Here is a 25,824-nt window from a genome sequence, read left to right on the forward strand (position 1 = left end):
GGGGATCGGTAGTTATCAATACCGATATCCGGACTAGGAAGGTCTCCTATGTGACTAGCGGTCACATACGGTTGACAGTATCTCTGTACTCTAGGCTGCTTTTTAGATAGAGTATTACTTCATTCATTTGCATTCTCCTTATGGCTTAGGCCTTGTATAGCTCGGACCGATCGAACTCCACTATTCCTCTGAGCTTAACCACTTCGAATTGAGCCGGAAAAGCCTGACCACTGCAGAAGGCCATAGGCTACTCTATAGCTCATTATTCTCCATGGTTTCCCCCCGACTCCGACGGTAGCCTGATTGTCTCATGGGTTGACTGATTTGTCGATTATCGGGCTCTTGTTGGGTGGTGATGCGTGAATAAACAGAATCAATGTTCACAACAGAATGATGGAATAGCTCCCTAGCCTTAAGCATGTTCTGCACAAATTGGCCTTCAAACCGCTGCCATGCGTAAAGGTCTAGCCGGTTATCAGCACGGATACCAGTACCGTCCGCCCATTTCGCATCAACCACTGCCCATCGAGTGATAATATCAATCTTTGTGTACACTTTTGCTTTTCGTATGTGAGACCCGTTAACCACTGAAGTCCCGACAACCGCGACCCCTTCTATGTAGTCATCTCTAAAATTGATTCTCAATTTAAAATCACCCCCGGGGCTGTGTTCCAATCTAACGCGACTTGACACGTTCATTATTGTCTTCGTCTGAAGAGCGCCGGTTGCCTCGTCTCTGCAAAACTCATGAACGAACTGAACCAGGCCATGCATATAGGAAAGCCGTCGATAGGCATGATGCTGTGGTTCTCGATAGTCCACAGTCACAACGCAGGGCTCGATTCTGTCGGCACAAAAACTCTGGTGCTGCTCGCGATGCCAATCATCAACGGTTTCCTCCACTCTTGGACGTATGACAAGACTTTCTCCCATAGTCTACCACTGTTGTTATTTAGCTTGAGCTGCAATGTCGAGGGACTGGAGAAACATACCGCAAAAATCTCTGTCTGATGGTTGGGTCAATATTAGTAGGCAGAATAAATTCGGGGAGCGCATTCTCGAAATATTAGCGAATAGGTTTTGCTGGGTACATTACCATTTTTAAAGGTAAATGAGTACTCCTTCCTTACTCAACCGAACATGGAACCCTGGCACTAGCCAGGGTAGTAATCACAGTAGCAGCTAATAATATGTAGATAGGTCAAGATTCTATTTTATTATATTTGCAATACAACGTGTATACGGAAACAATCACTGTATACATACATACCTAATAAACAATTAACAGGATCTTTTGTAATTTATACGTAAAGCTACCAAAGTATTATTCGTCTGATCATTTAGTATCGCGTAGCATCCTACCTATCGTCTCTGGGCAATTTTAACGCTGTGGGTACGTAAGATAATGCCAAGGATTTTCTAGGTAAATATGTCCTCTCTAGTAGTATGCCAACTGTGCTTCTACCCATGCTTAGCTATGGTCCCCGCATAGAGGGTAGCATTAAAAGTTGACATTATCATAAACCCCATACAGGCTTTCCAGGAAACGGTGTCACCACTTCCTCTCTGTCCTTTCTCTCCAGAGCCTAGTGCCAAGATAAAATGCCCCACAGATCTCTGGCCTGCTCTAAACCCGAGTGGACGGCTGTCACTAGTGCTTAGCCACATAAGGAATAGTGTGATTCGAGAAGCGGGTCTTGGGAAAGTAGGAAAGACAGTAGGTAGTGACACCGTTTCCCGTGTGACGAACTGACCAAGGCTTACTATATAGAGCGATGCGCATACCAAGTCTTCGACTTAGTATTCTGGTCTTTTTAGTAGCTCAGTTGGTAACTGTCCTACTAAACGGTCTTGGCGGGTAGAAGCGCACCTACTCACTGCCAAGCCCGTGACATCCCGGAAAGCCTGTATGGCTGACTAGAAGGGAACTTAGTATCTACAGTTTATGTATGTACTCCGAGCCGGTCCACTGCGATCTAAACAATGAAATTTTACATGCCATGTTTAATTGATCGTAAATTACCTCTGAATAAGTAAGGCTAACTAGGGAGTAAGACTGTTCATCAGGTCAACACAAAAATTAACAATGTTATATGTTTGTTCAACGGCATAGAGAGAACATTAGAACCTGACATAAAAAGCAATTATAGTTAATCAGTTCAACAAGGAATATAGGGTTGACCGACCCGACCCACCCACCAGCGAAAGGTGGTGAGTATTCGGTAGGCAGAACATTACAGATATTCCGAATAATACGGAGTACTCCTACTCCGTACTCTGCGGTGACGGTGAATTACTGGATCCGGTATAGCGTTCCCAATCAGGGAAGGCACTTTACTACCCCTTGGCATCAAGGTGCATGGTCTATGAAGCTGCCTTCCTGCCCGCCTTGCAATAGTTGTTCGACTCGCAACTCGTTGAAATATTTTTGCTATTGGACCGATCTTTCTTTACTCTGTACTTCGCCACCCCCTCTTGTCGCAGTGAGTTATTGTTTATGTCAGTCGCTTCGCGGACAATCGTCTGCGGTCTGACTGATTCTTGTTCACTGGAAATGGAAATGACAGAGAATACAAAACAAAAATATGCCATAGTAGAGTGTGTTTGGCCCCTGACATCTGACCGCTCTGTGATGCAACTTGCATTGACTGGGCTGATACAGCTGGCTCCCGGTCTTCGACTAGTCGCTTTCTTTGTTTATTTTAGTCACACCTTACGAAGTACTTTTGTTCTCGACCCACAGAGTGATATGGCAGAACAGTTTGTGGGGCTCATTTGTGAGCCCAGGTCCCGCAAACAATCACTGGTCTCTCGCTGCAAATTAAAGAATATCATGGATATACTATCTCCAGACCGTTTCCCGATAGTTTCTAATATTATTCCTCTCACATTTCTCGCACCTTTCTGACGGAAAGCCCCGCAATGAAGAAAGGGTCGGCAAGACCTGTCTAGGAGATACGGCGGTTAGTTCGCTAGGATACATGCATGCACCAAAGTCGTCGCATGCGAATGCAGGGCAACATCATTCAACATCAAAAACCCTTCTTAGTCTAAGGCCCTGACTAAGATTGCTTCCTTGTCATTTCTAAGCACTATTACAAAAAGAGAAAATGCCGAAAACATGCAATCAACGCACATGATCACAGAGAATGGAGGCTTGTTTCGCTGTCGAGGCGGGGGTGTCAAGGTGCATTCCTACTAGCTTACACCTATAAAGTTGAGACAAGATCTCATCATAATTTTGCCCATGCGTCTCCCTTTCAAGTATTTCAATCAATTTAGTTTTGTCGTAAACTAAACAACTATATTTGAAATGGCTTTCAATCTTTCAAGAAGAGTTTTTTCGAGTCACCAGACAGAGGATAGGGGCTCAGAGCCTCGGAGCCTTGCGGAGCAGAGGCCACATAAAACCAGCACATCTCAACAGCGCTCTTATTGGGACAACAATGGTACGAATAGACACTCAGTAAGTAAAAAATTCTTAGCAGCACTGCTTCCATCATTAAACATGCACATTGCGCGGTCAGTGAAGGGTTTTTGGTTTCCTTATCGGGTTCAAGTAGCTGACGAAAGAAGATATCTTTTTTTAGAGGTTCATTTAAAAATACTGTTTCAGCAATCATACATTTTTTCTCTCCAAACAAATGGATCCCTCAGTCAACGGATACGGGTCGGTACAAGGGCAATATAGAGTCGAATTCGATCAGACATGGTCAGAGTTGCCTCGGCCGGGAAGAGACAAACATAGAAGGAGATAGTTCTTCAACAATAAGAGCCCGACCAAGCAGCTCTGTGAATCGGGAGCAATTGACGGATTCTCTGCACCGGACACTAGGTAAACGAAATACAAATTATCCTCACGATTCATGTGAAAACCTTAGTCAATGCGATTACATATACGATGTTATGCTTCAGACACGTCGAAAATCCCGGATTCGCAGGCGAATGACGATCGATTTCGAAACGGAAATCAACATTATGAGCGAGGCGGTATTCAAAAAGCTAAATTTTCATCTGGAATGTTTCACGGGTAACGATATAACGTGGTGGAATCGACCTACTGTTCGGCCACTGGGAAAGTGCAAAGTAAGCTGGACGATTTGTGGCCGAGAGAAGCTGTACTCTGCAGAATTCTATGTCGTTAGGGATACTGAGTTTGACGTTCTTCTTGGAAGAGCCTCAGTTCGGCAGCTTGACCTATACAGAGTAGATCCGTGGGTTGCGACCAGGCTGCAATCCTCGAACCCACAATAATAATCACTATTTTCTTCTTCTTTCCTCAATCTAGTGTTTCATAACTAGCCTACAATAAAGATCATTTCTTCATTCCTGAGGTTGTCACACAGCTCTTGCTGCTCCTTGTAAACGACTGTCACTTGGTATAGACTACTAAGCGATTTACCAGGATGAAGCGCACAGGGTTGAATGACTGAAGCTCGTTTTAAGCCCCTCCTGTAGCATTTTTGTCCTGAGTCGCCTCTCTTAATGGAAATAGGACTGCGCGCTTATTTTGTGAGTCTCGTACGGCTTGCGGAACGATGATCTTGGAGCTCGAGCACAAAGCAGCTCTTCTGATCTTTGAGTGGCGGGCTGTTCCGCGTAGCCTCTGAGGAACATACTCGTATATCCGGGAGAGCTAGGTGGCTTTGCAGGTGAGGAATTCTCTATAGACAGAGCAAGCTAAATGAGGCATAATGAGGCATAGGCGATGTATGTATACCGCTCTACCTCTAAGGGCTGCACCCCATTGCCAGGGTGAGTATATATCGCCAACAATAATAAAATTACATTACGCTGTAAGCATACTATATTATAGCTGGGCTGTTCACATGCTAATGCACTTTGGCACACCTGATGAAACAAGTCGACGAAAATTCCGATAGGAGAGGTGCAGGCTCTTTTTGCCGGTTACTATAATGGGATTAATCCTATTAAACGGAAACTATTAACGCAAAATCCAGATGTTGTTTCTGATAAAGGTTGACGAGAATGTATCAACTTTTTTAGAAATTGTAAAATTGAATGTCGTTATTGTAGATAATCGGTAACGTAGCGGATCGCCTGCGGGTATACTATAACTGCGTATAATCCTGGATACGCTCACGCAGTCTCTCTATCTGATTGAGGTGATCTATCATTATCCTCCGGCCGGCCGTGTGCAGCGAGCACTTCAGAAGGACGTGCCTAGGGGTCTGGGACCCTAGGTCACAAGCACACCGGTCGAAGTCGACCTGTTTGATCTTGTAGAGGAAGTGCCTCTTTCGACCTTTCCCAGCGCAGCCCTCGGGGGCAGGCTATAGCTGGCCCGGTTTGGATCCGAACGGCCGCCTCTTGAATGGTTTGATGCATCTGTATTCGCATAAGGGGGAGGTAAAGCTCTACTCCCAGTACGGCTGAGGCCGTGTAACGAAACGCGCCACTGATAAGAACAGCTGCGCGGGTTTGAATCCTCTGGAATTCATTGACCGTCTTCTGGAGCTTCTTGTAGCTGACCGTCCGGCTCGTAGGGCTATACCAGGCAGCCGCCCCGTAGAGTAGCTGGGGGACTACCACTGCCAGGCAGATGCGGCGTATGCTCAGCAGGGAGGTCCCCCAGGTCGAGCCTGAGATGCTGCGGAGGCCTTCCAAAGTCCCGTTCGCCTTGGCAACGGCCTTAACCCTGTGAGTGTCGAACGAAAGGGTCCTATCGAGCCAGATTCCCCACGGCTAAGAGGGTATTAGACGATCGAAACGAAGCTATTTAAAATGCAATATGACTACGTGGCTTCTTTGAAATCGGCTTATCTTGAAGCCATGAGGTGCCGTCAGAGTTGATCTAGACGGCAAGCGGCAAGGTGTTGGATCCTGGCGGTAAAATTGCCTTATCTCTGCTGACACACCTCCCCAGCTGGATCGTAGATGAAGCTGAATAGATTGCCAGCATCTGGCAGAAATATGTGGGTCTACCGAAGAAGCGATTATTCAACCGATTTTATATGATCGTTTTCAACTGAATGAAGGTCTTGATTCTTCTACCTACACGGTAAAGAAGCCGATATTTAAGCAATTTCAGAGGCTTCCTAATCACTAAAACAAGCGACATATCACAATAATACTGTCCTGAAAAATGCCGTATAAATGCAATAAAACTGCAATAAAACGCAATAAATTAATCGGCCAAGAAAGGCGATGATATAAGCGGTTTAGTCATACCCCGCGGCCACACCGGGACATAGATCAGGTGACATCCGACCCCGCTTCGGTAAGCAATGGTGCCGGGTTAAATCCCACATCGCACGACCATCGTTAAGACACTTATGGCCCCTTGATAATTGCTATAATGAGAAGACACTACGATGTGAGTGGCTCTTCGATTTTTGTATCTACTGCCTAACAGTTGCAGGACGCCATCGAGCTGCTCAATAGCAGACGTGCCAGTGCGCAGCCGAGCTTGAAGCAAATGAGAGGCTCGGATGATATGACAAAATGGTTGGAACTACTTGGTTACTCTGTATGGTAACACCAGAAACCATAAGTGTCTGCTGTTGCTAACTTCGGACAGCAAACAGATCTGGGGAATTTGAACATCATTCATGTAGCCGGCACCAATGGAAAAGGTAGCACCTGCGCATATATCTCGTCTATACTCCAGAGCTTCGGGTGCAAGGTCGGACTCTATACTTCACCGCATCTTCTCAGCATACGTGAACGGATTCGGATCAACGGTAAACCGATCGAGGAAGACGTTTTCACGAGGGCTTTTTACGAGACATGGGATGTACTGCCACGTGAGCCTACAGTCGACATGGATTTCCCCCGATACCTCCAGCTTTTAACCCTTCTGTCCTTCCATGTCTTTCTCAAAGAAGGGGTGGACGTCGCCGTCTACGAACCACACATGGGTGGCGAGTACGATGCGACGAATGTCGTGGCATCGCCCGTAGTAACAGCTGTAACCCGAATAGCAGAAGACCATGTTAGATTCCTCGGGCCCACCATTGAAGATATCGCTTGGCACAAGGCGGGCATCTTTAAGCCTGGTTGTCCCGCAATCTCGTCACCTCAGGAGCAAATTGTCGCTGAGGCTCTTATGAAACGTGCGAATGAGAAAAATGTCACACTATCGTTCGTGGAGCCTGACCCGTCCTTGCCGGTGATTAAATTTCAAAAAGAAAACTGCTCACTTGCAATACAAGTGGCCACGAAGTGGATCTCAATCATGATGCCTGACAGCTTGACGAACCTGGCTGGATGTGTCGACCGTGGCATTATGGCATTCGAATGGCCTGGTCGTTACCAGCAGATAAATGAAAGCAATCACAGTTGGTTCCTTGACGGTGCTCATAATGACTCGGGGTTGTCCACTGCAGTATCATGGTTTGCAGAAATGAGCAAGCTACAAAGGTAGAGACAACCACACATGCACTCCCCGTGGTGGTATCGTGCTAATTCTGATAGGATCGACATCGAACCCGCGAGGGTGGTCATCTTCAGTCAATTCTCGGATCGTTGTGGCGACAAACTTTTACTTGCGATCAAGGAATCCCTCGATAGAGAAAGTCTCGAAATAGGGCACCTGATATTGACTACGTACAATGAAAGGCGGAATGGGTTGACAAGAATCGGTATTTACGACCAAACCCTCACGAAACTAGGGATAACGGGCTAAACTTGTCCTAGACAGAAATCTGAAAGCCCGATCTTCAATGGAAAAGCTAGAAGCCTATGCACGCGCTTGGAGAACATACAAACCTGGGTCTACGGTATGGTGTGAAGGAACAATCGAAGAGGCTCTGGAGAGAGCTCGTACAATTGTCCAGAATTTTTTGTCGACACATGTTTTGATAACGGGAAGTTTGCATCTAGTGAGCGGTGCGCTAAGCATTCTCAGCACTAAACGAAACTGAAGAGAGCTCCGTGCTATGTCTAGAAATACCCGTCCAAGCGTTGGAAAAGATCTCCTCAAAAAAATACGTTCCGGTCCCTGCCATAAAGTAGCCTCGTGGTACCTCTGAGAGAAGTTCGCCAGCCAGAGCTCTCTTCACAACAGAATGAAAGAGGTTAACGAATGCAACGTCAAACCCACGTTTTATGAAAGTAGGATAATTCTCAACGAGCACCGTCGCACGATTAAGCTTCTGGTCAGCGCTGGAATACATTCTTTCGTACCAATCCACCCGTGCTAGGCTAATAAGCGTGCGGACATGGCCCAGTTGATCGGTCACATCATGGTTTTGCATGCTCTCATGAGCCTGGAGAACCTCCTCCAAGGTGTATCTTGCTGCGTTGAGTTGCCTCAGATTGATGTGAGCCTCCGCTAGCGGGAGCGCCAGGCGTCTGAATGCTTTCGATTTCTGACCTTGCATGTGCCGAAGCTGTTCTACGTCGTTTCGGAGCAGATCTTTTGCCTGCTCAGCACATCCCAGCTCGCAGTAGATGTCAGCGAGGTGATATTGAATATGACGGTAACTGGGGTCGTCATCACGGAGGCAGTTCTCGAAACATCTTCGAGCATACGAGAACTGTCCTGTGTATTTGGCTAATCTCCCAAAGATGGTATTGAAGAGTCGGATCAATTTCCACTCCAAAGTGGATGGATAGCTACTTCTTCTCTCCCAGCAGTCCACATAACCCCATGTGCGATGAAAGTCATTTCTCATTATCGCATTTTCGACCCGCGAGAAGACTAAGCGGCCATACGCGCAATGCAGTCTTATATCCGGATCCGGATCGGTCTTCGGGACCTCGGGAATCTGGCAGAGGATTTTATCCAGAACGGTATCCGACTTGTTATGATTTCCCTCTGACCGGAAAGAAACACTCTCTTGCCAGGAAAGCATTGCCGCCAGGTACGGGGATACAACTGGAGACTGTAGCCTGCGTGCTGTCGACACAATGGACTTCGCATGAGTGGCATTCGTCAGCCGGCAGGCCGCCAAAGACGCTTCAATGAAGCTTTCCCGGACAGTCTCTGGTAGGTCTGGGAGATCTCCTTCCCGGAGACATTCCCATAGTACATCCATCACCGGCATCAGGAGCTTACCAGTTGCCCGGAACCTAGCTGCGTTAACGACATTATATTTCATATGAGCACAGCGGGTTGGACATCTTACGACCGTTCCAATGCATCATCGCGGGGGTAGATATATGCAGTGAATGCGAATAAATCTACCCACAACTGCGGCAAGTGATGAGGCAGAGAGCTCTCCAACCCATCCGTAAGTTTGTAGCGTTGAGCTCCATCCTCAAGCGTGTGCACTCTGACCAATCTACCGTTGACACATCTGTGAAGCTCCTGCGTAAATGTGTCGTCACTAGCGAAAAGTTCCGCAAACTCCATCATGTCTGTCCGAGGAGCGATGGTCGGATTGCCGTTGCGGCCCCATCGGTATTGGGGCAGAAGCCCTCGGCGCAGCAGGTCTTCGCGAATGCCATTGCGTCCCATAATATGCACAAGGACCAGTAACTGCCTCCTCGTACTACTCCATGTGAGGCTACCAACGTCTATAGGTCGGTATGCAACTAAACTCAAGTCAGTATAATAACAGCATAGGAGCGGCCATGCGATTCTGACTGACCTTCGTTCATTACGGTAGCATGCCAATTTCGGCTGCTACGCTCGGTGGATATCTCTTGGGGGTCACCTGATAGTGGAGCATCTGCCTTAATTTTCCCAATACCATCACCGATCTCTCTGTCCCAATACGTTTTCAGCTCCGGACAATATAAGGAATACTGGCCCAGACGTATATCCCGGCCTATGCGGTAGACGATGTGGGCAAGTTGATGATTTGTCAGTCTTGCCCCTACATTTCCGTATCGGCCACCGATACCGAAAATGCAAATGATAAGCAGGGCATAAGCAGGGCCAAAGCGCAGCTTAATAAAAGTAACCATCTCCTCGAATCTGGTCTTTTTCGAAGGGATAGGCTTCGAAAACCCGTTGCGCAGTAGATGGAGGAACTCACTATTGTCCCGTAGTGCGTCGAGGTTCCTTTTGACCTGCGGGGTCTTCTGGAGCAGCGAAGGGCCACATTTCTTGATGTTTTGTGCCGCTTCCTCGACGCCCTTGTAGAATTCATCCAACCCGACCTCTTCGACTGACCCGAGCCAATGCTGAACGAACCCGGCTTCAAGCCTCAATAATTCTTTCTCCTCTATACTAAGTGCGTATGCGTCGCACCAATTAAAGTGACCTGACATCAGATTAACCTGAATGCCGTAGGCGGTGCCGTCTGAGGTATGCTGAAGCATGGTGTGGGGGTAACTATAGCCGCGGATGCGGCAGAGCACGGGATGTGCACAGAGCGCAGCGGATGCGAGGACAGGGCACAGGATGCCAGGAAAGTGGGCACTGGCACAGGATGCCAGGAAAGTGGGCGCTGGCACAGGATGCCAGGAAAGTGGACGCTGGCACAGGATGCCAGGAGAACGGGTCGTTGAATCTCGGGAAGAGCCAGTTAAGTATAGCTTCAATCGCACGGGCCTCTTATCCTTTAAGGCTTAGAGTGGGTATGGAGAAGGTCGTCCCGTGAAAAGTGAGACATGTCCATTTATTAAGTGAAATACGTATCGTAACAGTTTTTTGAACATTTATTTCCCTACCAGGTGTTTCTTCGACCTGTACCGCAGAACGGTAAGGATACACGTGAAACAATAGATTTCTGTAAGTTGGAAAGTCTCACCCAACCGGTAAGCATCAGAACATAGATGCGGACTAGGCCTCACAATGACAGGCACTACCGCAGCGTGTGCATTGATAACACTTAGCTTCAATGCAACGTGTGAACAGAAAATTATAACGACCAAGGCTCAATGAGTGATCAATCGTTGGTCCTCTAACTCCTCTCCACTCCCGTGTATCCTCCTTAGTAGGAACCTTCGATTACAGTACATGCGGCTAGACGGCATGACACTTACGAAATACTAACTGGTATTTGAACAACTTCTGTATTGTAATAGCCGTCTGACAACATCGGACGCTTCCTGGCGCTACAACTTACGGGTTTGTGGCAGAAAAATACCGCTACACTAAAAAGGGTCAACCCTTAGTAGTAAGGGTTTTTCTAGTGTATATCCGCGGCGACAGGGTTTCACAGCCTGAGCATGTGACCAAAGGGTATAGCGACACAGAGAGACCAATCGCAATGGCCCTAATAATAGTCTGTTTTGGTCTGTAGAGCACTATCCAATAAACTTCGCCTCCACACAAACATGAGGCTGCGCACAGACAGTCGGGCAGGAAGTCCCCAGAATTAGATGAGTCCAGCAAGTCAGTTCTGTCTCCCGCATTAGCGTTGGAGAGCCAGCGCTCGGGACCTGGCTACAATGTGCATAGCGGAGTAGCTCCATCAAAGGTCGAGTCAGTGCTGAGCCTTGAATGTAATAAATGCCAATCAGTGTTGAACCTAGTCAACTTCGCTTGTTAACCGAAAATGAATAGTTAAGGATACGAAGCTGGCTTTGCTCGAGCGTAGGTAAAATGAATGAACATGTTGGGAAATCAAACTATGGCTCGAGGCTGAGAGCCATCGACGTGCAGCGGCGCAGTAGCACGCTAGTTCTATAACTTCACAATGATTGGTTGCTGACCCGAGACCGCCAATTCTCCTCGCTGATCCTCTTTGTTTTTTTTTCTCACCAGATTTGTGCAAGATTACCTATTCCTCCTCCCCCCTTTCCGCTCCATCTTGCCCATCTTGTTCATTTCGCTTACCCACCTAAACAATCCCTATCAATTAAGCTCAATCAGTAAGAATCGTTGGTCAACGTATCAAATCATTGATGCGTCTCGATTAGACTTGTTGCACCTGTTCTAGGATAAATATTGTCTACTGTATCTCTCATCAAGGCTCTGTTGTATGTGTTCACATTAGTTCGTAAACGAAAATATCGAGAGTTTCACTTCCTTCATATTGCCCAGTGCTCTTAGCCGTCATTTCAACTTTCTAGGGTTGTCTAGAATGTAAGTTGATTGCGAACGAAATTACCGTGTTGTCAAAATATTGTGAACATCGTAATGTTACACTTGGTTGCGAAAGTATCACCCTCTTACGACTACTTACTTCAAATTCGAACCGTGTGCTAGACCATAAAAGGTTAGATGATCACCAAGGACCCAATCATTTGCACATGCCAAGTATGCCAAGTAGTAAACTAGCCCTATTCGGATAAAGTCATACTTCTGGCAACAAAGAAAGGATGCCGCAGACACTGCTTTCGCAATCAGCTGTACCCCGTCTTCGACTATGGAAAATTATCCATGATTTTTCACAACTGCTCACAGGCTAACCTACAATTGTTCCGAATACATGAACATGGTAATCTATACCCCGGCGAATGCATGCAAGCCACCAATCATACAGTGGGTTATATTACTATTCTTTTAATACATCAGTGGTCAAACTTTTCGAGCATATTTCTGTCTGCTTTCATTCCTCCTTCATTCCTCTACATCAAGGCAACTCTGTTATTGACATCCATGATTGCTCTGATCAATTTGACCGCAAACGTCTTTACTATCCAACTTCTCAGAAAGGTCACCAGCCCTTAGGCATGATATGAACGCCCTTGGAACAGTGAAAGGCGTGTTATCTGCATATCAGGGCTAAGGCTACGTGACTACTACCACCGAAACAAGGTCATTTCTTCGGTTGCTCTGAGACACGGTAACTCACATGGCACTTATGAGATGACGGTCAGGTCATTACAGCAGGAGGAGGCAGCTCCCACAACCCCGAGCTGCTACACAAGTGGGACAACTCATTCCCCAGATCATACCGTCTATACTTCCACGAAAAGGAATCCTCAAAAACTCCCAGAACTTCCCAGGGCCCTATGTGACCCCACCCTAAGTTATTTGCAGCCCTCAGTCCGTGAGCCGATACAAACACGTCCCCCAGCTGCATACCCTCCCGGACACCAGGATGCGTACGGCACGGTCCATCCACTATCATCGTCCCTCCCACTGCCCGCCGAGCATCTGCATACATCAACTTCCTATAACAACCCGGCGTTTGGCATTCCTCAAAATGGTAAACCTCATCGCGCACGAATGGTAGGTTGCGATTCGAAGTCGATTGAGATCCATTCCTGACCCACGTTCGACCCTACTAGGCCTGCGATCCGTGTCGAGCCCGGAAAGCAAAATGCGACGAGAAACGTCCCGCTTGTGGCCACTGCAAGGAAACTAATCTGATCTGTGTCTACAAGGATGTACTACTCCCTAAGTGTGTCGCTCCGGTTTCTTCTATTCTAGGTAACTGTCCTAACCTACAGATAGACTTGACACAGACACAAGTCTGATCCTAAAGCAACTCAAAGAGCTGAAAGATCTTATAAATAAGAAGATGTCCGAGTTGCAAAATGATCAGGCCAAAAATGGCCTCCAACTGAGCCAGCTGACCAACAGTGCTTTACAAGAGCAGAGCTTTCGCGTCTCCAAAGATCCGTCGAAAAAAATTCCCCAACATTTGCTAAGAATGAAAAATGCTGAGGCCTTTGATAAAAATTACGTTCGGAAGGCGAACGCGCTCGGCACTAACAGCAACCAGATTTTCGTGACTGGCGAAGATGGCGAGCTGTCTATTCCTATAGAACATACTACTGCCGCTCACAAGTTACTGTTATGGCCCTCCATCAAAGAAATCGTCCAGCCTTCGGGATATGATAAAGATTATGTGATGCAGTTAGAAGAGAAGCGCGGTCTCATTTGCGTCTACGGACGAGGGGAAGATGACAAAACGAGCGAGAATCCGATGGTTTCGGTTTCGACCAGATCAATTAACACGAGTGCCGCCATACCGGAAGCCTACATGCATTCCCCCTCCCCCAGCGAGCCATGGGGCGAAATCAACCAGCCGCAGTCGAAGCTCACGGACGTTGGACTGGATGATTCCGGTCGGGTAACAACTACCCCGGATACAATACGTCGCTATTATAGTAATTATATGGAGCATTTTCATAAGCTCCATCCGTTTCTTGATCAGAAAGATTTAGAGCAGAAGATCGAATGGTTTATCAAGGCATATTGTCCCGGCACGGGAGCCGAAATGCCCCGGGGCACTAAACGGAAACTCTCGTGCGACGCTCTTCAAGGTGCAGGACGCGAAACGGGATCCCCCGTTACCGTCCGAGCTGAGACAAGATCCCATATTATTGAAAAGTCGATCAATAACGCCATTATCTTACTCGTCTTAGCGCTGGGCAGTATTTGCGAAGTTCGGGACCGACCCGTTCCTGGCCCCATCATGGATTGCCCTTCTTCGCCCAGTATGTTTTCTCTTGCGAGGTCAGACGCGGTAATGGCCTCGCAGGCCAACAGCTTCCACTCGAACCCTACCTCTTTGAAATCCTCCTGGATGGGAGACGGTCGAAAGAATACCGCGGGACGTCCCTATACTAACGATCAGACTCTACGAAACCTTGATATCATTCCCGGATTGGCATTTTATGCATATGCTACCGGCATTCTCGGGAATCTCCAAGGCGCGAATGGTTTATACCATGTCCAAGCGCCATTACTTGCGGGCCTCTATGCCGGTCAACTGGCTCATCCTTTCCAGAGTTACGGGTGGATTTCTCAGGCTGCCCGAGTCTGTCAGATTTTGGTTCGACCGTATGGTTTAGCAGCGACCCGACTGCTGATAATAGGGCTAACTTATATTAGTAAACGGTATGATAAGATGTACGATGGCCCTATGAAAGACTTGTATGCTTTTGCGTACTGGACCTGTCTTCAGTTAGAAAGGTAAGCTTACATTGGGCTAGTCTAATCGTAAAAAAGGGCTAATATTCTATCCAGTGACATTTTAGCCGAACTGGACCTCCCCCCTAGCGGTATCTCGCGATTTGGGACGCACGTTTCATTTCCAAAGGGTTACTTCACTCACAGTCTTCCGAACGAGATTTCTGCACCTGAGACGATAATGATGTTTTTCTACTCAGCGCAGATTCACCTCCGGAAGTTTCTCAACCGCGTCCATATGAATTTGTACAAGGCTGATAGTAAGCTTTCTTACGATGGATTGGGATAGGAATACTTAACTAATTCTTTGACAGAGAATCGCCAGTCCCACTGGCCTCTTGAAGTGCTGGAGATCTTAAGCACAAACCTTGAGCAGTGGCGGGATAGTCTTCCCGAAATTATGAAGTGGAAAGATAGTGACCTCCCGTCGAATGATATCAATGTCGCCCGTATGCGGGCTAAGTACTACGGTGCCCGTTATATCATTCATCGGCCTCTTCTTTATCGTGCACTCCACTGTACGGGACAATCAAATGCTCGGGCATCGTCAGTTGGCTGCCCGGCCACCCCGGCTGCGGGCACCAAGGCTTCCGGGCTGAAATCGCAGCAGATCTCCCCGTCAATGACCCATAGCCAAAGTGCTACCGACATGAGGCGCTGGCGGAGCGAAACTGGCCCCGCGTATGCCCCGTCACCCCCGAATCAAACCGCGGGTCCGGGCCAGTGCGCGTACCACGAGCTACCAAAGGAACTGCGTCGCGCATGCAATATATGCATCGAGTCCGCGATTAAGAGCACAGAGGCTTTTGACGGCATCAAAGGCCGACCCATCCTCACTAACATATTTGGAACGGCACATGCGTATGTTCGTCCCATGTTCCGCTAGTCTGCTGATGCTAATTGTACGGCAGACAGTTTGGTAATATGCTAGTCTTATCGGCTACATACGAATCTCACTTGTCCGTGCTGGTTAACCGAAATGACCTCGAGCGCCTTCTGCAGCGGACGATCAATTTCCTGTTACAGAGTCGCTATATATCCCCCACTCTGCGCGCTGACGCGCAAATCCTGACCCAGATCTACACGAGGTTCTTTGGGGAGCCCGCAGGGAGCTTCACATCGCATGTTAACTAAGATCCTTGCATCTTTGCTTAGGGTAGCCATACGTATCAACAATTACCAGCTGGGCGAACGAAGAAAGGCATTCTTTCGCTATCTTGAGTCAAGTAAAGCTGTAGCAGGTTTGCACGGGTACAGCAGTAGTGTGGTTGTAGGATAGACTAAAAGCTATAATTCGGTAGAAGGCTCTTATACAAGGCAGCGCATATCTATCCTGCGACAAAGCTGCCTCTTGCGTGATCGCCATCGTTGCGTGATATCTCGTAAATTTGATATAGTCGAAGCCAGAAAACGCACAGAGCGCAATGGAAACGATTGCAAAGACGATGATGGAAATCTTTTAAAGGATGCACCCCCAGGTAGATTTCAGTATTTAGAAGTTGCTCATATTCTCCCTCATTGTCTAACGACTATTAGCACGTGTTTCCAAGCGTGATGTTGTTCCATTAAGTCGACGATATAGAGTTGTATGTGAAATATCAAAGAGGCGTGCCGCTTCGCGAATACTACTAATTTCTTGCTTTTTTAAAGCATAAATAGCAAGTAAGATCCTTCCCTCTTTCTCAGTTGAATTTCTTGAATTTTGACGCGCTTTTGGAGGCATGGTTGGTGGTTGAATTGAGCGAGGTTTTCGACCGGAGCCAAAACGCGTGAAGTGTTTCACTCGGTGGGGGTGTTTCACTCGGTAGTGAAATACGTTAGTTAACTAGTTAGTACTATAAAGGTTCTCAATCTACGGGAGAATGCCCTGGGTCTTGGTATCCCAGACTTAGATATAGTTATATAAAATATCATCTATAACTATCACCGCACTCGTTATGTAAGCTTCCTGCTGGGAATGAATCTGCGCTCTTCGTCGTCTACACCATCATCACCTTCGTCATCTTTATCACCTTCATCTTCATCACCATCCAGGTGACCGGCGTGGGCACGGACAGAGTTTGTTGGGGAAGCGACTGCGCGATTGTGTTGAATGTCTGAAACATCGTTGTGAGGATGTGACATGAAGATATATGTAGATGTAGGCGCATAAAGCCTGGTTGATCACAGAGCAAATATGATAGCTCCTGATGTGCATTGCCCTATATGGCGTGAGTCCATTTTCTTTTTAGAGTAGTATCCCCCGATTTGCAAGAAATGAAGTAGCTAGAAGCATAAAGACGAAAGTATGTAGACAAAACTTGGGCATAATTGCCCCAGAGGCCAATTGAATGAGTTCTGTGCTTGATGGTGATGGCAATGAAAACTTTGTTGCTCCCCAACTATCCAGTTTCACGCTGCTTGGTGTAGGAGTACCGACCACAGTAGCCCTGTTAAGACTACCTGTTTGTACTTGGACCGAGTTCGACGAGGAGATTATTTTGGAGCCCATGGGTGCCCTTACAGTCAGTCTCGAAATTGCTCTGACTTTCTGACACATGGCAGTTGTTTCCAAGCCCCACTGCCAAGAGCTTAGTTTAAAAGCTATAATTCCCTAATTGCCTATAAATGAGGGCAGCCGTAACTTTCTGTTGGCCGTCTCTCTAGGCGTAATTGCTAGTAATGTACCCGTAGGAATATCGAATGATGAAGGTCTGATTCTTTCAATCTAGCTGCAAACGATGGTTTAAATACATGAAGAATAATAAGCAATCTAGCCTAAAAAGGCAGTTAGAAGAGACATAACTTTTGAACCATGGAAATAACAGAAAACTCTGTATAATCCTTGGTGATCGGTAGTTATCAATACCGATATCCGGACTAGGAAGGTCTCCTATGTAACTAGCGGTCACATACGGTTGACACTTTCCTATTAAAAACAGTTACACCCGCCCTCACTGGGTAAATATAAATTCCAAGCCAAGGTCTTGGCAGTGGGGCCAGAAAACAACTGTCATGTGTCAGAAGGTTAGAGCGATTTCGAGACCGACTGTATTAACGGCGTGGATGAAGTGCCCAGATTTTCGTATCGATTCTGGCCGGTTTCGAATCGAGAGGGCCATTTGGGTGCGCTTTGCTCCGAGAATGTGGATGGTATCCCATGGCTGAAAGATGGAACGACACTACTCGAAGTCGGTTTCGTGGTAGGGCTGGAGCAGCATGTTCGTGTGCTAGACGCGGTGGAGTCGGGTGACAGCGTAATGGTGGACTGACGGACCCCGACTACAGTGATGGTCACTTCCGATGAATACTGTGACTTGTCTCTACGTTTACCTGATCCTTCACGACTCCTGATGTCCGTCGGAACCCAACACTGTTTTGAGGCGAAACTCCTTACGCCTAAAGTTCGGCCAGTCTCCGAAGTATCATATTCAAGGTTGACTCGCGCATGGCTTTATGAGCATTTTTTAGGTGGGACCACGTCGGTCTCTCCTAGCTTTAATCAAACCCCTATAAGTGGCTCCACTTTAACCATATGTTGCACACATGTGGGTTCGACCGCGACGAACAGAACAGCAGCTAGGCGCCAGTATTGAACAGTGGCATTACAATTTCCACACTATTTGCAATCATTCCGCGCTGAGATAGCTTGGCTGGCCTCATTCACAACCCATCAGTGCACAGGACACCCTCTAATAAGCGAGGCGCGCCTAATGGAAATGCCAAAAGCAATTCAGCAGGAGAATCAAAGCCACAAATCAAATACTGAACGAATTATGATTAATTAGATTATCGTTATTATACGAATTGTTCATCCATCCTTCTGAAGATGACTTCCTCGGATCGGAGCAGGCTTCTCTTCAACGCTTTCTCATATAGCCTTATGGGCCAGAACAGCCTGGGATGGCCATTAAAGTTCCCCAGTAGGAAAATTGGGAAATATGGAGAACTGTATGGATTTTCGAGGCATAACATATATATGCAACTCGGAAACTGGAATTTCCAAACCGGTTGAAGTAAATTAAGTAGCTACATGCTCGGTTCGTCGACAACAATTAGAGATGCTCAATCGAACCAGCAAAGCACCCGGGAAAAAAGAGGACCAGGCCTCAGTGCATAGGGCTTAGTTTAAACATAGTTTATCTGGCTTCCGCCTGTGTAGAATGTTCTGAACGATGCTCTGCTTGTATAAGTGCTATATCCAAGCTAGGTCAACATTTATGGACGAAGAACACCACCATCAAAATGTCTCTGGGCCATAACTTGCGGTATTATGAGTTGTAGAAAATTATTCTACGTTGACCTCATCGAACGTGACCAAATAAAATTTTTACAGTCCCTTCTGGCGCGTGTGAGCCATCTTATGTATTTTAACACTGCGATGTTGTTTTCACAGCCGCAGTTTGCTAGTCACACACCCTTTATTTTGAACAGCAAGGACCCCATGTTTCCTCTCTTCGATAGACTGACACATACCTAATATAGTTCTGTCGAACGGGGATGTAACGTCAACCGTAGCGCAATGTTGCCCGTAATGGATATCTCACCAACGCAATGTTCATACCAGGCAATGAATGTAGTATACTGAAACTAAGATCTCTATCAAGCCCATACTATAATCGCAGTAAGCAAGTATTTGTTCACCTAAGAAAGTCTGACAAACAAGCATAGGGGAAATATGAGGAGATATAGCGGAAGTGGCCCGAGACCGACGTTGGAAATACTTACCTATCCATTCCACATGGTGTGTAGGGTGACTTGTCCCTTTATTTATATCCAGCTGTCACGAATATCAGTTCCTATTCGCTCACTTCTCTGCTCATCCTTTCTTCCTAATTGTTCCTTTCCTTACCTGTTTAGAGGTAGAAAAGAGCTATCGCACGCTGAATCTGAGCAACTTAAAGCTATTGGCAAGTGCGTCGACATGTCTAGTGCTAATTCTAATCCTTGGGTGGACTATATCAAGGAAGTGGTTTCCAATAGCCTGCATCGCAATAATCAGGGTGACGTGGAAGCAGATGATATTGACTCAAGCGAAGAAAGCTCTCATCCACCTTCAATCTATCTAGAGTACAGCGGCCATTTTCCTTTTGGGTTCCTTTTGAGCCTTCCTAGCTAATTCTGGCTTACCTGACCTACTTTCAATGCTAACAAGAAATAGCAACGAACCAGATAATGCGCTCAAAGCGTAAGTGTCTGTCAAACAACGACCATGTCATTCACTTACATTTTCCCTTAGGGTTGTTAACGATGTCCTGTAAGAACAATACACGTTGGAAGTAGAACAATGTGTGGACTCATGATCGAAACAGCCAGTTACGGACGGAAATCGATCGGTAAGCTCCACAGCAGGACACCCTAGAGTACTACGGACCTAATACATACACGAAGCTTGAGACTTAAACAAGAGGATGATATCCGGTATTGCCCCTTTTATCTTGGCCTTAATTGCAAAACCCTAGTTAATCATTCTATAGGAGGCTAAATCAAACCTTGGAGGAGAGCGATAAGCGGTCAGTGCCAGATATTCATTAACTACCAATACCACCCTAGTCGAAAGACGCGATTTGTAGCGATCTGTACGCTAACTCAAGAGAATATCTAGAAAGAAGAATGAGATCGGGTACAGTAGCCTATACGTCGAACACCCTCGTCCACATAGCGCCGAACTGCTGACTGCTGACTATGGATGAAGTGAAATCCGTGAATACATGGCAATGATGTGGGACCATATGAAGGGCATGAGAACATGGACGACGGAGGCTATCAACAAGCTTCGCAGAGAGGATGGTAGCTGACGGGTCTGTGGTACAAGTACAGTACGTGGTACAGTATAGCTTCGGCTTGACAAAAACATAGTCGAATATCTTGACTAATGTTCTACACTGTCTCCCAAGGCTGTGGGTAGGGAAGGAGTAGCTCTAGCTTAATCCTCATCTCAATATCGCAATATCCTCAAAGGAGCCTATATTCCCACCGATAGATTAACTTATGTTACAGGGTCGCTAACTGTCCTCACGTGCCAATGTAAAGCGCAACGGTGACGGAAACTGCTTGTAGATTTACTCCGATATCCTCTTTCAGGAGATAAAGTTCTCTTGGAATCAAGGTCTTGAAGAGTGAAAATGAGTAGGTAGTGAGACCTTAATTAGGCTTAACCTAACAACAACGCAATGAGCTATGGGAATTATTCACGATATCTCTGACCACGTTCAGATCATACACCAAGGCGGACAAATCAGATCCCGGCTCCTGCTGCAGCGATTGGCCGTTCAAGAGTCAGTCTAAGCTGGTACAGACACTAACCAAAAGCAGTGATTCGTAAATATTGCATAGAAGAACATTTCGGGTTGGCCTGTATCTGGAGCCGGAGCAGGCCCGTCTATGGGCCTTATCCGGTCTTGTTAGGGATGACAAGAAAGTAAACTGGAGTTCCTGATGAGCATATGAGGGATCTCGAAATGAGGAAAAAATATGGTAATTCAATAATAAATTCGTCAAAAGCCTGGTTTGTGCTTTGGTACGCCAAAAGAAACGGTGGACTATACTGCAACCCTCTTTATCCATAAGGGCGCAGGTATGGAAGTCTGTGTGCCAATGATAAAACTAAAGGGTTCATTTTTCATGGTCATGCTGCCCAAAATTGTATGCTTTTCTATATAATTTGGTACTGTAGATCTTTCTTACATCTACATATCTACTGTTTAGTGCACATATAAGTACTTGGGTCTTCCATCACAGACATATTGCAAAATAGGAAGTTGATGGCCATGGTAAGATAAGATTCTGCTTATAACTGAGTTCTAGAACAACAATATTCAGTGTGAGGGAATAAACAAAGTAAAGAACAAATATTTGTAGGTCAGTCTTTTCTTCCAGAACCAGATGAAAAATCTGCGCAAGCTACAAATATATAGAATACATTGTCCCTACCGACAGTATATTTCTCCAGCATCAGCCATAATGCAAAAAGATCTCTCTAACTTATATTACTCTGCGAAGTCGGACTGTGTGTCAAGCGTATATAGTCGATCAACGGGCCAGGTAGCGTCTATTGAAGATGAACAACCGGTTGGCTTACCTCACCATTGGTTATCTACAAGCAAAAGCTTCTCGTCAGATTCCCCAGAGATTAATCGTATAGACCATGTAATTCAAACGGCCCATGGATCGACAATCGCTTTGGAAACCATGCGGTGCCGGCTTCAAGCAACTAAGTCGCACAAGTCGCCTTCCAGTGATATGCGCGTGACAGAATTGGAACGCGAGCTCACGTGGCATCAACAAGAAAACCAGTTCTACGGTTTCTGCTACGATATTTACTGTTCCCTACACAGTCAAGTAGCAGATATATTGCAGAAGCTGCTGCTGCAATCATTGTTTGAGCCTACACTTTTTCCACCAAGGAGTACCTCTCTGTATGATGCGATCCGGACACTAAATATCGCCGTCAAAATGTCCCAAGTGCAAGAGGCACAGGCCGAGATAGATTGGAAGAGATTTTGGAATATCTCGGATGGTAGTGGGGCACATGCAACATGGATCTAGATTCAGCGGGCGAGCCTACACCATATTGTTGACTATTTTATCGAATTCTAAGTAAATTCTACCAAAATTAAGTGTTGGAACAATATTGTCAACCAGACCTGAGAGGTGGAGGATCCTGACCTAACCTACATACCGCACAGCACCTTGCTTGGCCTAAACTTGGCCTACCATTCCAAATGACATACCGACGGATCAGGAATGCATAGGTGTAAACAAGTGGAACTATAAATAACTAGGCAGATTGTAGTTTAGAAATGACACTTCACTTTTACCCACCGAGCATATACCTACATTCCGTTGAATCAATCAATCAACCAATCAATCAATCAATCAAAATTCTATTAACCTGATGAAGCCTATCTATTGAAACGACAGGTTATGCAGGCGTTTCGCCGAATGAAGCAGAATTTCGAGCCCTTACGCCATATAAACCCACAAACCCAGTAGATAAATCAACAAGTAACGCAATTAAACCGGCAGCCACTCGTCTGCCGCAGCTCACTACGTCTCCTGACGCTGTCTCTCCTTCCGCCTCGTTCTATATAGGTGGTCCGTGAGTGACATGCGTCACTGGTAGCGGTCTGACCCGGGCCGCCCCTAGAGTTCCATGTAACCATCGTCTTCCTCGCCTAGTTCGAGTCCTTCTAGCAGGTTGGTAGATTCCGGAGCCTCCTCGTTGTCCTCCTCGTCCAGTCGAGCGAATCGGAATTGTTAAAGGAGGCCTGTTTGTTGCATAAATTCGGCGACGTAGCGGATCGCCTGCGGGTGTGCTATAACTGCGTCGTAATCCTGTATACGCCCACGCAGCCCCTCTATCTGATTGAGGTGATCCATCATTATCCTCCGGCCGGTCGTGTGCAGCGAGCACTCCAGAAGGACATGCCTAGGGGTCTGGGACCCTAGGTCACAGGCGCACCGGTCGGAGTCGACCTGTTTGATCTTGTAGAGGAAGTGCCTTAATCCTATCCTTATAGTGCGCATCTGAATAATAATCGAGGTGTGCGCCTTACTGAGATGCTCATAGAGCTGTACGTTCTTCTTGTCTGGTTTAGGCAGCAGCCGCCTCGTCGGCCTACCTACTTTCTGCCTTTCCCACTGCTTTGTCCACTCCGTACGCAAGCGTTGGCGGACATCTCTTTTAGCTGCAGCCGCGAGCCGTATAATCGGTCGATCCCGCGGCCTCACTGAGCTTAGTTCAACTCCTCTTATCGCAGCCTCCTTGGCTGCCTTATCCGCCTTTTCGTTTCCTTTCACCCCGATGTGAGCGGGGATCCAACGCAGTTCAGCATCCTCCAGGCCCTCGCTCTGCAGGGCCCTAAATCTCCCAAGATCCATTGTCTTGAGGGTTTCTGCTAGCGAGAATCGATGACCTAGTCCTATATGCTTGCTGCGTATTTTTGCTCTTTCCACTGCTGCACGGGCTGGGTGATCATTTGGTAGCGTACTAAGGCGAGCCGCCAATATCTGCGCACGTTGTTTGAGACGTAGGTAAGTTGGTAGTATATAGGATTCTGCCTCTAGAGCTACGCTCGACACCGTCTTGAATGCAGAGAGGATACGGATCAAGGCTGTCCTTTGCACTATTCGGAGCGATTTTAGGTGAATTTTATCCTTCAACGGGTTGTGCCAGACGGTAGAGGCGTATTCCACTATTGATGTCACACAGTCTTGGTAGAGCTGCCTCATCTGTTCTGGGTGGAGGCGTCGGAATCCCCCTAGTGCAATATTGACCTGGGTTGCTCGCTTCACTGCTTTTGTACATGTTCCTTCTACCGCATTTCTTTGTCGAAGATGACTCCCAGGAGCTTTGCAGTGCCAGACGGTTGGATAGTCTTTCCATTTATGGTAATTTGTCCGATATTTTGTTACTTTTTGGACCTTGTTAGGTGTATAAGCTCTGTTTTCTCTGCTGCAAAGCAGGACCCAGTTCTGCGGGCCCACGCCTCTATCCGAGGTATGTCTTCTTCCTGGATCTCTTTGAGGTTGTCTTCTGCGGACGGTCCAGCCCGCCATCGAAAGTAGTCATCAATATAGGCAGATGAACCTCCATGGTACACACAAAGTCGAAACCAGTGCCACCCCTCCAGACCCTTCTCTTTGTTTTATCGAGTAGAGACTAGTCTGTAAATAGGAAGATTTGGATTTTAAGCCAATCATATTTATTTGCCAAGCCTTTTATCAGGCGCTTTACCCTCTTTGTACTGCGGAGAACAAAAGAGACTAAACTCGGGGTGACACTGGTTTCGCAACCGAGTATAGTCGATCGGTTGGTCCACCAAGTCAGAGTTGAAAAATCCAAAGAGGATAGGAGATAGAGGAGATCCTTGAGCGAGGCCTGCATTTTCTAGGGGGGAAACCTCTGTTTGAAAGTTGTGGGCCGTCTCTCTAGGCGTAATTGCTAGTAATGTACACTTAGGAATATCGAATGATGAAGGTCTGGTTCTTTCAATCTAGCTGCAAACGGTGGTTTAAATACATGAAGAATGATAAGCAATCTAGCCTAAAAAGGCAGCTAGAAGAGACATAACTTTTGAACCGTGGAAATATCAGAAAAATCTGCATAATCCTCGGGATCGGTAGTTACCAATACCGATGTCCGGAAAAGGAAGGTCTCCTATGTGACTAGCGGTCACATACGGTTGACAAAAGTCAAAGGTAATGCTAGCGTATCGGTTCTCCATAAAGTTGTAGATCCATCGCCTGGCTATTTTTGCCTGTTGGGATACCTTTAGCTCGTAGGCGCGCATTCAGGCTAACTTTATTAACTCTATTGAACGCCCCCTTCAGATCAACGGCGATTAGTGTGACTACTTTGGATTGAAGTGGTAAAGCTCAGGGGGATGGTGGAGTTCGATCGGTCCGAGCTGTACGATGCCTAAGCCATAAGGAGAGGGCAACTTCCAAATAGGGTCTTATAGTATTGTTATCTTTCAAAGGTATCCACTCTGGATTATAACGTTGGGGCGAGTAGAACAGCAGCACAGGCTGCTTGACATTTCCCAAAGGCCAAGTTGCATGCAACTATTGAAGCCGGAGCAGACGCTCCCATTGTGGCGCCCCAAGTGAAACCAGCTGCCGAATAACACGCCATCACTATCGCCGAACATCCAGCTTGACAAATACCATATGATGCAGGTCCTGCGCTCACTTCGCTTGTTCCCAGCAGCAGGCAAAAGAAGGCAATTGCTAGTCCTTGTCTCATCGTGCTTCCTGGGTGGTAAGCTTATTGTAGGGTTGACAATTGTGAAGGTACTCACTCTTATATGATCTGGCTTTATGGCTCAGAAATTTCGACCACATTCAGTTCTAAGCCATGGACTTGAGAGGAGACTGTGCCTTTGTAGCAGTCGAAGGTTCGTGGAGGGGGCAACTGTGACGGCCTACAAAGGAGCTTGGTAAAAGACAAGTTTGTTTCTGACTCGTAGTAAAAGAATTTTCCCATGGAGAGGAAAGGCTGTCTAGGAGGGAGGATCTAAAGCCTCTATATACTGCCCGAGGCTTCGCATCAGGCGGCAATGCCTGCAGAACATCCAGGAAGGTTCCTGGATGCCTAACGGAGGGTCCCTCGATCC

The 25,824-nt window shown here is 46.8% G+C and overlaps 5 protein-coding genes across 5 annotated transcripts; 2 read left to right on the plus strand and 3 right to left on the minus strand.

Annotated features, from left to right (window-relative positions):
- Positions 1-5,205: 5,205 nt before the first annotated feature.
- On the minus strand, positions 5,206-5,923 carry KD926_004676 (putative reverse transcriptase; the record flags this gene model as incomplete). The annotated part of the gene is made up of 2 exons (XM_053095280.1): positions 5,206-5,659; positions 5,880-5,923. 2 exons carry the CDS (start codon positions 5,921-5,923, stop codon positions 5,206-5,208), a joined length of 498 nt encoding a protein of 165 aa, XP_052950032.1.
- A 396-nt stretch (positions 5,924-6,319) lies between these two features.
- Positions 6,320-7,648, plus strand: KD926_004677 (bifunctional folylpolyglutamate synthase/dihydrofolate synthase; the record flags this gene model as incomplete). The annotated part of the gene is made up of 4 exons (XM_053095281.1): positions 6,320-6,337; positions 6,383-6,490; positions 6,542-7,383; positions 7,438-7,648. 4 exons carry the CDS (start codon positions 6,320-6,322, stop codon positions 7,646-7,648), a joined length of 1,179 nt encoding a protein of 392 aa, XP_052950033.1.
- Positions 7,649-7,856: 208 nt separating this feature from the next.
- KD926_004678 (tetratricopeptide repeat protein) lies at positions 7,857-10,233 on the minus strand (the record flags this gene model as incomplete). Its single annotated transcript, XM_053095282.1, has 3 exons — positions 7,857-9,036; positions 9,093-9,501; positions 9,558-10,233. 3 exons carry the CDS (start codon positions 10,231-10,233, stop codon positions 7,857-7,859), a joined length of 2,265 nt encoding a protein of 754 aa, XP_052950034.1.
- Positions 10,234-12,670: 2,437 nt separating this feature from the next.
- KD926_004679 (C6 finger domain protein) lies at positions 12,671-15,859 on the plus strand (the record flags this gene model as incomplete). The annotated part of the gene is made up of 7 exons (XM_053095284.1): positions 12,671-13,036; positions 13,096-13,208; positions 13,262-14,596; positions 14,648-14,728; positions 14,783-14,985; positions 15,040-15,586; positions 15,637-15,859. 7 exons carry the CDS (start codon positions 12,671-12,673, stop codon positions 15,857-15,859), a joined length of 2,868 nt encoding a protein of 955 aa, XP_052950035.1.
- A 7,104-nt stretch (positions 15,860-22,963) lies between these two features.
- KD926_004680 (uncharacterized protein) lies at positions 22,964-23,938 on the minus strand (the record flags this gene model as incomplete). The annotated part of the gene is made up of 1 exon (XM_053095285.1): positions 22,964-23,938. The coding sequence occupies one exon, from the start codon at positions 23,936-23,938 to the stop codon at positions 22,964-22,966; it is 975 nt and encodes a 324-aa protein (XP_052950036.1).
- Positions 23,939-25,824: the final 1,886 nt, after the last annotated feature.

Source organism: Aspergillus affinis (assembly GCF_023601865.1).
Source record: "Aspergillus affinis strain CMG 70 chromosome Unknown NODE_225_length_25824_cov_97_212452, whole genome shotgun sequence".
Lineage (NCBI taxonomy): Eukaryota > Fungi > Ascomycota > Eurotiomycetes > Eurotiales > Aspergillaceae > Aspergillus > Aspergillus affinis.